General features: G+C 44.8%; 1 protein-coding gene across 2 annotated transcripts in view; it reads right to left on the reverse strand.

The window, feature by feature from the left end:
* Positions 1–17,178, reverse strand: part of KCNH1 (potassium voltage-gated channel subfamily H member 1) — a 334,081-nt gene that overhangs the window by 178,428 nt on the left and 138,475 nt on the right. For both annotated transcript variants that reach the window (XM_004578675.2, XM_004578674.2), the window contains exon 7: positions 10,875–11,304. In XM_004578675.2, coding sequence (XP_004578732.1) covers positions 10,875–11,304 — 430 coding nt within the window. The remainder of the gene's footprint in view (positions 1–10,874; positions 11,305–17,178) is intronic.

A 17,178-nucleotide genomic window follows, 5' to 3' on the forward strand; every position in this document is an offset into this window, starting at 1 on the left:
AACTTGAAGATCAAACATGGTGGTTTGCATTCTCCTGCTCCATCAGTCACAAGTAGTTGAACCAGGAGAAGACAACCAGCTTCTCAGAGGCTCCTATACACCAGAGAAGCTAACACTCATGCCACAGGGGTTTTAGGAGAGTTGGGGAATATGTATGACATGCTCTGCTTGCAATATATGTTCAATCGCCCATCATAATATTCTTCTTCCTTCTCTTTCTTTACAAGTGACATGACTCCTATCCTCCATTCCCTGGCTAAGCAAAGTTTCCCTGTATTTGCACTGCCTTACCCCCCCCCCATGTTATAGCATAAGCCTGGAAGTTCACTCCATGCACACTTGGTACTTTCTAGCTTCATTTGCTCTCTCCTGTCTGCATCTGTGTTTGCCAGCCTAGGATTATAAGCAAATGGAGGAGAGGATGCTGTTTTTTATTTCTTCCTTTCTTTCAATCATTCAGTATTTACTGAGCATTCTGTAGACCTGTAGACCAGCAACAGAATTGGCTCCCATGGCCTTTGGCCTAGGACAGCTAGAAGTCTAGTTGCAGAGAAAGCTATAAACACAAGCAATGTGCCTCCCCTTAGGAAGGCCGTTGGTGCGTGGCCCAGGGTTCTTTCCTCACCTGTAGGCTCTACACTTCATGACCGATCTTGGAGACAGACTCCTGCCCATGATCCCTCACCCACTTACTCATTAGGTTTCCCCTGTCCCACTACAAGTAATGGAAATGGCAAGCTGCATGTACCATGTGCAGTGTTTATTGTCAGTCCTCACAGTGTCTGGTACATGGTGGGCACTCAAGCAAACACAGATATACTCAGGGAAACCATCAACTGGTTGAGGTCCTAGGGAATGGCAGATAAATCTAACATTAGTCTCAGAAACCACACTCACTTGTATATTCTTAGAAACTAAATCCCTGATGGGCTTTTTCCTCCCACTAATTTTGAAGAAAAGGAAAATTCTTCTTTGTGCAAATTCTTTCTGGGTGTCTACACTTGTCAGGACCAGGGGATGAGAGTTGCGATGAATGCTTGACAAGAAGCAGCGGGAGAAGGGAGAATGTGCATCAAGGGATCAAGTTCCTTGGCTGAAAGCAGAACTGAGGCCTTACCTACTCAGTGCCCACTTTGATCCCTTCCTCTTCAAACTCCGGGGACACCTGATAAAGAGACCAGTCAGCACCATCCACTAGCAGAACTTGGGCTCTGGCTACCAGCTCTGACTGCCGCACGGTGATCTGCAGGGTGAGGGCAGTTCTGGGCTTGAGGGATGAGTCCAGCTCCACTTCTCACTACCTGCATGACCCACTAAGGCTGGTCATCAACTGTGAGGCCTCTGGCAAGGTTCTTTCCACAGCTTCCTCGTCCATGACACGGAGACACCAAGATCTGTGCCTGAGGAATTGCGATTTTTTTTTTTTACTTAAAAAGTCATATATACAGAGAGGAGGAGAGACAGAGATGAAGATCTTCTGTCCGTTGATTCACTCCCCAAGCAGCCACAATGGCCAGAGCTGCACCAATCCAAAACCAGGAGCCAGGAGCCTCTTTTAGGTCTCCTACGCAGATGCAGGGTCCCATGGCATTGGGCCATCCTCGACTGCTCTCCCAGACCACAAGCAGGGAGCTGGATGGGAAGCAGAACTGGCACCCTTATAGGATCGCGGCACGTGCAAGGTGAGGACTTTAGCCACTAGACTACAGCTCCAGGCCCTAGGAGTTGTGAGAATCAAAGGATACAATGGACACAGGATCCAAACAGAAATGAAAGGTTGAATTATAGCAACCTTTCCACACAACAGTTTCCATTTAGACGGAAACGCATTTTTAGGCAAAGGGAAAGACTTTGTTACCAGAGAAACCGGGGTCACACTCAGGTCAACCACCTGTTATACCATAACCTAGGGCAAGTTACTGGGGTCTTTGAGCCTCAGTTTTCCTATTTGTAATACAGGGATAAGAAAGCACAGCATGGGGGATATGGGTCAGTGACACATTCCCAGCAGAACAGCTGGTGCATCTCAGGTGCTCAATGCCTGGCTCTTCCTAGACACTCTTCCTCTGCTGCAGAAGGACCTCCTTTGCTGCTCTCAGCCCCCTGCCCTGCCAGGCTTGAACACTGATGCCTGGGAGGCACCCCCAATACTAGAAATCACTTCTGATCAGAACGCAGCCCCAATTCCAGCCCAATCACTTCTCATTTACAGGCATCTGACTGCTCTGCAGTCAGGCCAACTCCTCTTCTTAAGATCATATTTATTTACTTAAAAGGCAAAGACTAAGAGGGAGAGCTCTTCCATGTACTGGCTCACTCTTCAAATGGTGACAAAGATAACAAAGGCCTGAGATGGGCCAGGCTGAAGCCAAGAGCCAGAAACTCCAACTGAGGCTCTCTACGTGGGTGGCAGGAACCTAAGTCCTTGGTTCACATTCCACTTCTTTCCCAGGTGCATTAGTGAGGAACTGAGTCGGAAGTAGAGTACTCAGGGCTCAAACCAGTACTCATGAGATGCCAGCATCACAGGCAGCAGCTTAACACACTGCAGTGTAACACCAGTCCCAGGCCAATTGTTTTTAAGCTTTACTTATTTGGGAAGCAGAAATAGATACCTCATTCATTGGTTCAATACCCTCAAATGCCAACGAATCAAGCCAGAGTCCAGAGCCAAGAACTCCATCTGGATCTCCCATATGGGTGGCATGTGCTGCCTGCCTCTCAGGCATACTAGTAGGAACTTGGGGCATGAGCAGAGGTAAAACTCAATCCCAAATACATCAATAGGAGATGTGGACATCCCAAGTGATGGCTTAAGCACCTGTGCCACAACATCTGTTGGGAGCCAGTTTACAAATGAAACCTTGTATCTTTAATGCAAGAACATATTGAGAGGTGCCTGTATTTAATAACCTGTACATAAAACATTGCAACACACCTAATATTTTTTTATGCAAGTTCAAACCCTCTTTAAGTATACCCAAAGGACCAGCAAATGGTTGAGAAGGATCTGTCTGCTTCATCCTACAGACATGCTCTATGAAGGGGAAACAAAGTTCAGAGAGTGAGTCACTGTTGTCTGAATACCCCCACTGAGCAGCACTATGTCAGGTACTTTCAATCATTTTGCCTTTCCATTCACAAATGGTTTCTCCACTTTCATGTGAGGAACTACCAAAGGCCAAAGTATCTGTCAAGGCTCAAGGTGGGCCTGGAAGTCATTACAAACCAGCTTCAAAGGCTGCTGTCTTTCCATATGCCAGCAGCATGAGCCCAAGCACAATAGAGACAAGGCAGAGCAGGGAGACTCGCAGGCTGTGCCCAGTGGAAGCTTCAAGACCCAGCCGAACTGAAAAACACACGGTAGGTGCACAAGATGGATCTAAGATACTAAGAATACGCAAAGAGCAGTATAAAGCAAGGACAATCGAGTAGCCCAAACTAAGAACTGAGGACAGAGGGGAAGCAACCAGCTGGAGGAAGGAGAAACAGATGCAGAAGTCAGGAAGTGGTCTCAAGTTGGGTCGAAGATGTCAACACACAACTGAAGTGTGTAAGTGTAAGGCAGGCAAAACTTTATACGCCATCATGTTCAGAAGAGAAACAAGCTCATCTGCCAGCTAGAAAAGACCTCAAAGAGTGAGTGAGAAATGATTATTCCTCCCAGAGCATCCTGAGCACTGTCCGATTTTCCAAAATAAAAATCAAGCAAAGATGGAGTGAAACAGCAACCCCCATGCCTCTAAGCAGGGAGAAGTCATTTGCGTTTTCTTTTTCCTAAGATTGAGAAAGAAAACATTAACTGCAAAGAACAAGAATCAATCGCCGTCATTAAACACTAAGATCATGACACTGTAACCTTTTCAACTTTTTCAAAGAGCTATCCTAGATCGTCTTACAGTTTCTCATCCACCAACAGATTGTCAGGTGAGGCTCTCAGCTCCTCCTATGGTTCGAGCACGTCACTCAGAATTCATATGCTGAGAACTTGAACCCCAGTGTGTAGTGCCAAAATGCGTTGACTAGGTTACTGAAGGTGATCACATCCTGGAAGGAATGATGTAGCTTCCTTAAACTCCACTCAGTTCTCCAAGAGCAAGTTGTTACAGCAAGACTGACCCCTCCCTGCTTTCTGGTGTCCCGCTTTGCCATGTGACCTCTTGTTGTCATGAGCATACCCAGCACTATGCCAACTCTGGTGCACCTGTCTAGGCACATGACCATCTAGAATACATTTTATTTCTCAGCACCCCCTGGCTAAATGTGGCCAGACTTGCAAGAACTAATGTGCCAAGAACAAAAACAACATGGGCAATGCTCTAGGTTTGTTCTTCAAGGGAAGCAGTGTGGCCAACCTCCCCGCCCCCTTCCCCTTCTTTCTACTTTCCTGGAAAAAAGAACATAAGGCTGAGACTGGAAGAGGCATATGGAATCCCAATATGGAAGTCATATGTTGAATACGGCAGAGGAGTTTGGCTGGCTGATGACTGCAGAATAGCCAGATCAAGCCTAAACTTTTAGGAAACATACTTTGGGTCTCTCTCCACCAACAAACCCATTTTCTACACTACAGCAGCTTTGTCAATAGTGCTTCAGACCCCTTTCAAAATCCCAGGGCCTTCTTGATCATTCAGATTCAGCAAGTCAGTATTGACTAAGAGTCCACTGTGTGTTTGAAGTCCTCTAAGGGTGTATCTACAGCCTCTTGGGAGTTGTGACCCTCATCATTTTGGGAGAAAAAAAAAACCAGCATATTGGTTCAAATTCAAAAAGTGCTATTCAGCACAAATCAAACAGAAATGAGAGACTAAAGCTGTATAAGAGGGGCCCATATTCAAATGTAAATGACAATCCAAGCTGAAAGGAAGCCACAACACACTGCTAGGCTAAAAGAGGGTTAGGTAGTAGGGTCACATGTCCAGGGAATGCAGATTAACAGGCAAGCAAGTGACACAAGGAAACAACGAGGGGGTGGACCCAGCTGAGCTGCTCATCTGAAGCCTTGAGCAGAACAGGGTCCAGTACAGCACAGCTGGAAGGAGGAGCCATGCAGAACTAAACAGAAGCCACAATCCCTAAGGCATTGGCATTCAGCTGGGGTTTTGAGGAGCTGATGTGGAGGACCACAAGAAACAATGAATTCCAAAACATGGGTGCTGTGCATTGCCAAGGGGGGAGGCCACCTGAGAGGCTTGGGAGTGGAGAGTCTGCAACAGAAGTCCCATGTCTGGAACCCCTGCCATTATCAGACAAAAAGGGAATGAACATGGCTTACTTTGAAAATGACAAGATGACAGCAGTGACATTAAGAGCAAAGAAGCAGCAAAGTGCAAGCCCCGATTTAGAAAATGGGAAATGTTTCTGCACAATTACACTCCTACGGAAGGTACCACAGCGCAAGCTGTGTCCCCAGCTGAGACCAAGAACCTCCCGGCTAAAAGGAGCACTTCCCCAGACATGCCTTCCTCCCCTAAGAGGTTCTGTCAGATGCTAGGACAAGGTTCAGCCATAGGGGAGATAGCACTTTCAGGCCACTGTCACCAGCTGGGGCACTAGCAGGGCCTGCTTCTCAGGTCCTCACCTGTCTCCCCAACCACCAGATTCATTGGGAACATGGTCTATAGCAGAGGCCTCCAAACCCTCAGCATCTAACCTTAGGGCACTCCCTCAGTCTGCTCCTGTCAGGTAGGAGACACCCTCCCTCAAGTACCAGAGGACTGTTGTGACCTGGTGCTTCTTTCACCATCAAAAGGATGTGCAAAAAGGCAATCCTGGCATTGTTGGGGAGTAGGTTAATTACTGTTTGCTATGGGTGGCCTCTACTGAGCTACCAGTTCCAGTCCTGGCTACTGCACTTCAAGATACAGTTCCCAGTTGACAAGCCTGGGAAGGCAGCACATGATGGTCCAAGTGCTTGAGTCACTGGCTTTGGCCTGGCACAGCCTGAGTTACTGCAATCATTTAGGAAGTGAAGCAGTAGATGAACAATCTGTCTCCCTCCATTCCTGTCGATCTGCATTGAAATAAATCAATTTTTAATGTAAGTGAGTCCCCTCACCACATGCTGAAGTGAGTCCTAGCAGGGTGCTACCGAAGACCTCTGTGAGGTGGGCAGGTGTGGGGAGCTGACTCCATGCATATGAGGGACGGCAGCAGAAAGGTAGGTCACACGTGAGGCAAATTTGCGCTCCTCTTCAGGCCTGGCCAGGAGGTCGCAGGTGAGGCAGATTTGCCTCCTCTCCAGGGCCTGGCCAATCAGGAAGCACCCAGTGGACCCACGGGAAAAAGGGGATTGGGGAAGAGCGATATATTTTTTTAAGATTTTATTCATTTTATTACAGCCAGATATACACAGAGGAGGAGAGACAGAGAGGAAGATCTTCCATCCGATGATTCACTCCCCAAGTGAGCCACAACGGGCTGATGCGCGCCGATCCGAAGCCAGGAACCTGGAACCTCTTCCGGGTCTCCCACGCTGGTGCAGGGTCCCAAATGCATTGGGCCGTCCTCGACTGCTTTCCCGGGACACAAGCAGGGAGCTGGATGGGAAGTGGAGCTGCTGGGATTAGAACCGGCGCCCATATGGGATCCCAGGGCTTTCAAGGCAAGGACTTTAGCCGCTAGGCCACGCTGCCGGGCCCGGGAAGAGCGATATTTAAGCAGCCGGAAAAACTGGACCAAGACAGACAGACGGACGGATGGACGAAGATGGAGGACAGGGCACGACTGGGACGGACAGACAGAAGAAGACTGGGGGGCGACGAGCAGACTGGGGAATGAAGCAGAGAGAAACGGGAAGAAAAACAGGAGGAAGGCTAGAGAGGAAGAAGTCGAGTCCACTGGCTGGAAGAATCAAGTGCCTCTTAAAACACAGCCTGGAGTGTCGGGTGATTTCTTCCGCGGGACGGGAGACCCCAATAGGGACAGGAAGGCAGGGGCTGGCTTGCTCCAGTTCAGGCCAAGACCCCAGAACACAAGTTAGATGCAAAATCCAGGTATCTGGGGACATTGTAGATGACCAAAACACACAGCTAAGCACAAAAACTCACTTTAGCCATCAGTTTTCATTCCTTCCTAACGTAATTCTTCATCAACCCTGAGAAAGGTGAGATAGCTGGAAAATGTTTAGCTTTCCTGCTTCCCTCAGGGGAATCAGCCGAGCTGTAATGAGAAACTTGGAGCTCAGAGTCAAGACAAAGCCTAGATGATATGTATTACAGCTCACACATAGCAACAGAAGAGCCAAGGCTGCCTGCTACCAAGTCATATCAGATTCAACGCAGAGAGAAAAAAAATCCCAATTCAACCATTCCCCATTCACACTCATTTTGCGTGTTTGACTCCCTAAAAGAACATCAGGCCCCACTGCCAGCATGATCTGGGAAAGAGGCAGCCCTGATCCCTGGACACAAATGCAGCTACCATGCCCATTTCCAGAGATCCCACTGTTGGGATCAGCCCAAGCCCTGAGCCCTCCAGAAACGAAGGGAGTGTGTGACCGTATCAAAAAACAAAGCAAGGTAAAAGGAGACCCAGTAAGCCCACAGTGTTGCCCTCAAAGGATGTTCACAATTTGGGTTCACAAGGATAATTACCACCGGGTTATCCAGAGCAGAGTGCAGTGCCTTGCTTGTTAGCACAAGAATTTGTCAGATAGGTGTCACCCAGGAAGTGGAGTAGTTGTAAGTAGAAGTGACAAGTTCCGAAAAAAAAAATGGATGGTTTCCTATGCACCCTGTCCTCTGAGTCTACACTATAACCTTGTTCTGAAATTAAAACGATAACAACAACACAAGCACAGAAAACGTTTCCATTGCAGAAGTCCTGACTGGCAGAAGTTCGCAGAGAGAATTTCCAACTTGTTGGGATATGTGTGTTCAGGGAGCCTGCCTGGGTCAGACCTGCCAGGAGTAGGAGACCTTTACATGAATCCTGTCTGTCCTGTCTGCCAGCCCTGCATTCTTGGGAGACAGAGTTCACATCCTTGAGTCTGCACTCACTTATAAACCAGAAATAGTAACCTCTAACATTAACACCTTATTATAACATAATGTTGTTAGAAGCAGTGGCTGGCAAATAACAGGCATTTAGGAAACGGTGTTAATGGACTTGCTTAATGGAGTTATCACACTAAGCTGCCTACTACTTATTACACCTGCTTATTACATTCTTTAAAAAACCAAATAGAAACATTAAGAGATTCTGAGAATGTAGAAGAGAAAAGAGGCAGTAATAACTAAGATTTTCCTTGGAGACTACACCCAGGAAATTGTACCCTCCATTGAAAAGTAGTTTTGGGGAAAATTACTTATCCTTACTATATACCATCTGTTCTTTCTTTCCAAGAAGTTGCAGAGAAATTTCTTCATATTTAAAAAAACTTTGGAGAGTCCTTGACATGGTGCCTAACTGGTCTAGCTGGTCTCCTCTCAGCAAAGCCTGTGTGAGTATCTCAGCCGAGAAGGAGTTGAATCCCAAGCACAGCACCTCTGGTCTCTGATTAGGAGTCCCAAGATTCAGAGAACTATCACAAGTCCAGCCTAGCGCACAGGTGCACTGATAGAGGAGAAACAGCTCTAGAAGAGCAAAGGTTGTAAATCCTGTTCTGGAAAAGCACCTCAAGTTCTAATTAAGCTAAACCAATTAACCCCCCACAGCTCCTTAACACTGCTTCCCAGGGCCCAGCAATCATCTCGATTAAAACCCATTTTAAAGAGAAGAGCAAACGAAAAGCTGCATTGGCACACACCTCCCCAGTCCATTACCCTCCTTGACATATTTTGCAAGTACTCTCAGGCAAACTCTGCCTGCAGGGAGCGCTTGCAGACAACAGCCTCCTCAGCTTTGAGGAGGCAGTTGCAAAAAGGGAGGTGGCAAACCAGGAGTGTGACAATTTGGGGTGACGAAACCCACACACAGAGCAAGATGTTGCCTCTGTCAGACCAGCTGCTGCTCCTGTTATTTGTGACAATGGTGAATTCAAATCCCCACCCTGAAGGAGCATACCAAGCAGACACAGAGTTCTTGTCTGCAGGTGCCACAGTCCAAGAGTCTTCGTGCAGAACAGTCTCAAGAGACGCTGTCAGAGCACTGCCCCCATGTCACAATTGGCCAGTGACATGCCAACAGAGTACCTTGGCACTTCAATGACAGTCTGTTCGAGCTCACCTTCTTTTTCAGGCCTTTTAGATCCACTCATCCCCTCTGACTCCTTTTAACAAAGGAAAGTCCCATTGTGTGCAGCCAAATGCTACAGTGAATTCCGCAACAGTAACAGCAACCCATGGGGTAGTTGGTAAATGAGTTTGGTTTAAGGGTCTCCCTCAAGAATTAGAGTTATTTTAAAACTCTACCTAAGTTATCCAATAACGACTCCTTCTCAACTGAGTAAGACCCTTATCTTTTTCTATTTTTAATTCGGAAATTTTTCTCAACTGGTAGACATCAAAAATAATGATCATTGGGCTTGGCAGCGTGGCCTAGTGGCTAAGGTCCTCGCCTTGATCCCATATTGCCGCTGGTTCTAATCCCGGCAGCTCCACTTCCTCTCTGTCTCTCCTCCTCTCAGTATATCTGACTTTGTAATAAAAAAATAAAATAAATCTTTAAAAAAAAAATAATGATCATTGTCCAACAGAAGATTTAGAAGGAAAAAGAAACAGACTAATTGCAAAAGAATTTTTAACCCACTAGTCAGAAACACTACCATTTTGACATATAATCGATAATTAAAGTTTTAAAATTTTTTCCTATATCTTTTCTCCCATGTACTGTACTGTATAGATCTACAGCTATATTTAAAAAGACATGTAGCAGGATCACTCAAAGCAACTATTGTAAGTTATAAGATTTCAATTGCTCTTTCTAAAATAAAAAGGTAACCGTGTGAAGAAAGATTTGTTAATTTGCTTCACTATAGAAAAGATTTCACTATAGATACCTATGAGAGTATGTTCATGGAAATTCACATTTTGAAAAACTAAACATTAATTTCAAAAATTCTGCACCAAATCAATTGTGCGTTTTAATTTCATTTTCCATGAATTTTTTGAAGTACCTTCATATCAAAACATCAGATGATATATCTTCAACATTTTAGTAAAAAAAAAAAATGCTGACATGAAAACAACACAATTCACTAGCCTATGAGCAGTTTGATGAGCTATATGTGCAGTACAATTAAATTATAACTTTGTAAAAACCTGAATATGCTCAAATCTTCATCAAAAATAGTCTGCATGAAGTTTCTTTGGAGATCCCTCCAACTGAACTGCTGGTCTCAGAACACCAACCATGTCAGCCAGTGGATTCTGAATAGATTTCATCGTGCCTGGAACGGCAAGATCTGCAACAATTCAGGACAGTTGAACTATCAAAACTGCTTGAGCAGGATGCTCGGAGCGTGCCCCACGTCGGGGACCTAGGATGGGTGGGAGGCTGGGTGGAGCTTCTCCCTTTGTTTCTCTCCTGACCGCAGATCCAGGGGGAAAAAAATGATACTAGTGTGGAAACAATGCTCTTGTCCACTTTCCTGTAGCCCTTGACCCTTTGTGCCCTAATCAACTATGTAAGATTATTAAAAAAAAAGTGCATGGGAAGGCACCAGAGATAGCAATTATCTCGACAAGGCAGAATTATGGATAGTCTTCTGTTTCAAGCCCTTTTGTAGTCTCAAAAGCTTTTTGTGCCAAGCCCAAGCTGTTTCCACTTCCAGGAAGATTGCAAAGTTTGTCTTTAAAATACAAAATCTGCCCTGTAAGATTTGTCTTACACACTTGGTCCTGTTGGCCAGTAGTTGATGCCCCATTTGCACAATGTTGCGATGGCCCACCAATGTGCCCCTCACCACCCGCCCCCAGCGCCAGTGTACTTACAGCCGATCATCATGATGGCTACTGCAAAGATCTTCTCGATGTCTGTGGATGGGGCGATGTTCCCAAAGCCCACACTGGTGAGGCTGGTCATGGTGAAATACAGTGAGGAGATGTAGACGGAATTCTTGCTGGGACCACCTTCCCACTTCCCTGAGCCAGACCCATTGAACTGGTAAGGGGTGCCAATGTCCATCGCCAGTTGGTAGAGCCAGCTGTTGTTGCGGATCGTCTTGGTGTCTTCATCGAAGATCTCATAGTCCCCGATGCTGTACCAGATGCAGGCCATCCAGTGTGCAGCCAGCCCAAACACACACACCAGCAGGACCAGCACTGCAGCTCCATACTCAATGTAGTGATCCAGCTTACGGGCCACTCGCCCGAGACGGAGCAGCCGCACAACTTTCAGAGAACTGAACAGGCTGCTGATTCCCTGGGAGAAGAGGAACTCAGGATCAGGGCCAAGAACCAAGGGTTTTACTCCTTCCTTTCTGCCTTCCTGGCCCACTATTTCAAGCATAGCACATTTCTATAGGATGCAATATTATACAACCCTTAAGAGTATAAAGCTAGAATTTTATTTCATGATGGATGGAAAGGAGATTTCCATTAACTTTTTCCATCACCATTATAAAATAGATAAGTGAACAAGACTAAATTGTAATATTGTGCGAAAGTATACAAAATACAAGGATATGTCAAAAAGTCCACAGAAAATGAAAGTAAAGCAAGATTTTGAAATGCATGCATGGCTTCTCCTGGTGCATGTTTTTCATGAACTTTCTGAAATCCATTCATGTATCATTTCTAGATCATTACCTATTTCTAAACAAATCTTGATGGCTTAATATTTCATATTGTATAATATGTAAAAAAGACTTTAAGAGTTGCATAATATGTATTTTTGCATTGCATACTACTGGGTAACAGTCCACTGTCATTGTTTTGTGTACGGTTCTACAAGGGTACCTTTAAAGATTCATGGTAAACTAGAATTAAAAGTTCATTGTAGTGCAAAAAATTTTGAAATCCATGCATGGTTTTTTTCATGTTACCCATTTTCCATGAGCTTTTTGGAAACCTTCTATATGAATGGATCCAAGTTTTCACAACAAAATAAAGTTATCTTAATTCCATTGCTACATGAACTGTTTAAAGCACCCTTGTGTATGTATGTTGAAATACCCAAGAAGCCCTCAAAGATCAATAGTGATTCTTCCTGCATTATCATACTGTAGAATGACAGGCAATTTTTGTCACATCAGAATACATTTTTGGTACACTTACATGTATCTATAATTAAAATTATTTCACCCACTTAAAATGCATTGAAAAACAGTTAAAAATAGAAATCAATTAAAGAAATCACTGAAAAAATAAAGAGTAAAGATTCTGGTTGTTTTTTTTTTTTCATGAAAGTTAGAAATAACACAGCCTTTTGGAAATTCATATCAGGGCAGGGATTACACTCAGGTATGAAGTAAAAATGGAATTAAAAGCAGCTTATTTTAGTTCCAAAAGAAGTTTTTAAATCTGTGCATTTTTCCATAATATGCATTTTCCAAAAACTTTTTGAAGAGCTCTCATTCAGTTCAATTCTATCTATGTAACCATCATCAGGAGCAAAAGCTGAACACTAGAAGGAAGCTCTGAGATCGCTAGGGTTCACCAGCCTCACCAAGCCAGGCCAGTTCACCAAATAGCAGTTCTCTAAGGAACGGCACTGTGATAGTGGAAAGAAAGCCAGAGTGAAAGCAAGAAAAGGGGGTCTTGGACCCATAGCAGTCACTAACTTGATATTAATTGGAACCAATCAATTGCCTCTTAGTTCCTTATCCAGACAAGAAAGCAGGGGCACTATACTCTCCGGATCATCTCCAAATACCACCACACTTTCCATCTCCAAAGGAAACTAAAATTCATTCATGAAGCCAAAAGACGCAAAATTCCATCATTCCTGTTCTTAGTTCCAGGATGTATACAAGGGAAATTTTCATCTGTTTGCTTTTAAATGAAGTAGGAAAAGCTAACAAAACAAAGATTTCTTTGAACCAAGACTTCATCTTCCTGACAGAGCAAAATTCCAAGAAAGGCTGATAGCTTTTAACAAGTAAGACTGAATGGCTCTTCACTCTTCTAGACACTAGAAGTTTCCAGGTCACTGCTAACTCTCTTACTCATTGTCCCTTTAATGCCACCCCCACCCAAGGGACAAGTTATGCCAGACAGAAGGAAAATTCTAAAATGTAAAAATGCATTCTGATGAGTGTGTTGGGAAACACCAGGGCCGTTTCCTCTCCCCATGCACACAGCTCAAGTCAATTTCCCAGACTTCTTCCACATGGTGGGGGTCCTAAGAAGAGTTCCAGTCGACGGAATGAGACAAAACTGTCAGTTTCTGGCCTCCATAGTCCACCTTCAACATGCTTTCACCCTCTCTAGGCATGCCTTCCATATGAGACTAGTGTGACCTTGTGACCATGTGTTAAACGACCAGAATCTACCATATGGACGAGTCTGGGTACCTGAGGGACTCTGTGGAACACACACCCCTAAGTCCCACCTCACAAGTCAACTTGAATTGTGTTGTAGAATGAACGAGGAAGCAGCCACTGAGAGTCTGTGGGACATCTGTCACAGTAGTCAGCATGGGTCTTTCCTGGCAGAAACCTGCCACCTGAACACAAAAACCACATGTGCAGCAGTGTCTTGTCTACACAGACCACAGATCAGGTTGTAACTCAAATTATTGTGATGGGCTGAAGATGAGAGGGGTGAGATTCATGAGTGCAAGTCCAAGTTTCAGCTGTCCCACCTGGCTTCAATCCAGCTTCCCTGCTAATGCACCTGGAAAAGCAACTGAAGACAACTGAAGTCCTTGGTCCCTGTCACCCATGCATGGATGAAGCTCCTGGCCCAGCCACAGGCTACTGCAGACATTGGAGAGCAACCCAGCCAATGGAAGATCAATCTCTCAAACTGCTGTTCAAATAAATAATTTCTTTGAAATGGATTTTCTAGGCCAAGGGAACACATCCCCAGCTCAACCTCATCCGAATGGTTAACTTTGACCTAGGTTATCTCTGGACTGTCCAGTATTTTTCCCTTGGGTATCTTTTCCCTCCACAAGCTTCTCTCAGTCACCTGCTGTGCACAAAGGGCTAAGGCATGGCCTCAGATTAAGGTGCAACAGACTGATGGGGCAGTGGGGGGAGGGAAATGAGTACTGTCTCATCACAGGGTTTTCGCATCCTAACAAAAGGAGAAAACCTTAGGAAGCCAATCTCCAACAGTGGAATCAAAAGTAACCACAGCCTAGATAAAGGAGATATTTTGGGAGGCAAAGGAGTCTTTCTGATGACTCAGAAATCAAACGCCTTGTAGGCAGCCACCTACTCTCCACTCCTCGTAGGGAAGTTTCTGCAATCATCTTTTAAAGTAGTTCCACTGTGAAGCAGGGCTTAACACCCAGGAGGGAACTACCTTGTCATTTTTCCTCACTCATATGCAATTCAAAATAGCATTCCTGGAGAATCTATTATGTCTTTTGTGTGCTGATACTAATAGGAGGAGATGAAAAAGACACCAACTTGGTCTTTTTCATTGGGGTATCCCCAGTGCCTGGCATGCAAAAAGCACTCATAAAGAGGAAAGGAGAGAGGAAGTGATAGTGTAGTAACTAGTTAGAGAGACAGGATATAATTAGTGAACAGATATTGCCAACCCAACAGCCACAGAACGGTGAGCAGGTGCTCAGACTAGCAGTTAAGATACCCACATTCCACAGCCTGACGCAACAGCAGTGGCCCACAGAACTAAGTTTCTGTACTCATGTGGCAGACCTGAATTGTGGTCCTGGCTTTGGCCCAACTCTGGTTGTTAGCCAGCATTTGAGCAGTGAAGCAGCTGATGTGAGTACTCTATTAAATAAAAATTTTTAAAATAATTACAGAACTGGACAGTAGAGAAGGAACATAGCTAGTCTAACACTTAGTCCAACTTTTCTGAGTTCAGCCATGTCTGCAGAGTCCCCTGAAGGGATGGCTAAGCAGCCTCTCTGCCCACTCCCACTCCTTCCACAGAGCCCCCAGAACATTTTCACTGTCATTCATCCATGGAGGTGAACTGTGAGGGGCTGGCTCATCATCCGTTTTACCTCCTTCTTACTTCACTCCCCCTGCCTTCTCCCACCAGGTATGCAACCATCACTCAAAACTCCTGCTACCCTCCATCAACACACTTCAGCTGTCTCAAACATGTCACATGGAGGATGCAAAAGTGTACCACTGTGCCTGTTCAGACGGGGTCATCAGTCTTTCCTATTTCTATACAGCTTTCCAATTTCTGCTGGGAAGCCTATTAACTATTCTTTAGACTTATTACTCCCTCAATACTGCAGATTTCCATGACTACCCAGCAGTCACAACCAATCACTGACTCCACATGGGCATAGTATTCTGTAGCCACCACCACTTGAACACATCATCTTGCATCAGCTTCTAGTGCCCATTTCCTCAACAACACCAGGAACTGTGACTTCCCAAAGACAGAAGCCACTGTTTGCTCATGTCAGAAACTTTCTATGCCACATTAAATAGTCTGTTTCAAATCTATGTCCTTCCCAGAACCTCAGAAGGTAAGCTCCTTTGGGAATGTAGTTAAGATGAGGTCATTTTGGAGTAGAATAGGCATTTAATCCAGCACGACAAATATCCTTGTCAAAAACAGAAAAGGTGAACACAGAGAAAGAACACTGTGGCACAGAAGCGGGCAGAGAATGGAGGACTGTGGCTCTAAGCCAAAGACTGACAGGAACAGAAGTGAAGACCAAGGCATGAAGCAGATTTTCCCTCCCTAGTTATACCTTCTTGTCAGACTTTAACCTTCCAAAACTAACAGCAAATAAACCTTTACTGGACTAAGACACCCAGTTAGTGGTCATTTGTTATAATAACCCTTGGAAACAAAGTACACCCAGGTAAGATCTAAAGCACAGTGACTTCTCCAAAGACTCCTGAAGATGTTCTAAATTGAAGCATCTGAGTGATCACAGGATTCTTTCTCATGTTCAAAGGGGGCTCTGGGACTACACAAAATAAGCATTTCCTCATTGTGTTATTTATCTATGCCTGCAGTGATTCCCTATTACATGGTTATTGTGTAAGTTCTTTTATTGCACTAACAGCTGGAATTCTAGCTGTTTAAAACCATATCAAGCTGTTAATTTGTTTTTGTCCCTTCCTTAAGTTCAGCTGATGGGATAAATAAAATACTCCAGATTACTTTTTTCTGGTACACTAAAAACATGACAGTACCATATGGTAGAAAAATACCACACTTCTGCCATAGACTTCTTCCATCAGGAGACCCACCTTACATTTCAAGTAGTTCCAGAGAGTTCTTTATTGCAACCTTGAAATTATAGAGAATGAAGGATTCCAAGTTAAGGGAACATGGGTGAAAGGATAGTGACAACCTGGGCTGGTGAGTTTTGTCCCTAAAAGCCAATAACGATGGCTGTAGGAAAGGGTCTGCACATTTCTGGGACGACCTCAGTTGGAGAGACCCTGATGCAATGCAAATTGAAATGGACTCTTGGCAATGATCACACTCATTTGTGTGCAAATGATCAGGTTTGATCTATAGGCCCAAGCCAAGAAATCGTTCCCTTAAATGTGCTGCTTCCTGGCCTTCTCGTCTGACCAGATTCACTAATTCCCTTCCATTTTCTGTTTGTTTTCAGGTATAGACCCAAAAATAAAAGTCACAGGTTGAGGACATATCTATTATTGAAGAAACTGTGTAGTCTTTCAGGTTTCTAGACAGTTCCACAAGGCTACATGAACACAATGACACCCACTGCCCATTCAGCTAACCTTCTATAAAATTTCAAACAGCACTTCAGACATTAGATGCCCATACCCCACACTAGAGTAACTGGGTTCATGTTCTGCCTCTGATCCCGGATTCCTGCTCTAGCCAATTCTGGGGACAGTCAGTAGCCATGGCTCAAGTTCTTCATGCCTGCCACCCACTGGGCAGACATGACATTGATCTCTGAGCTTCTGGACATGCCCAGCCTCAGCTGCTGTAGGCATCTGGGGAGTAATGTGAGCTCACTTGCTTGCACAGACAATCATTCCCATTCATGCTGTGTCTCTTTTCCTCTCCCTTCCAAATAGAAGTTTAAGAAATGAAAGCTTCCACTGTGCCTTCAACCCCACATTACTCATGACTGACTGTGCATCTCTCATACTCCTGCAGCTGAAGGTTTCTCCCCACACTTTCCTCTCAGCCCACTTCAAAC

Source organism: Ochotona princeps, chromosome 10 (assembly GCF_030435755.1).
Source record: "Ochotona princeps isolate mOchPri1 chromosome 10, mOchPri1.hap1, whole genome shotgun sequence".
NCBI classification, from domain to species: Eukaryota; Metazoa; Chordata; class Mammalia; order Lagomorpha; family Ochotonidae; genus Ochotona; species Ochotona princeps.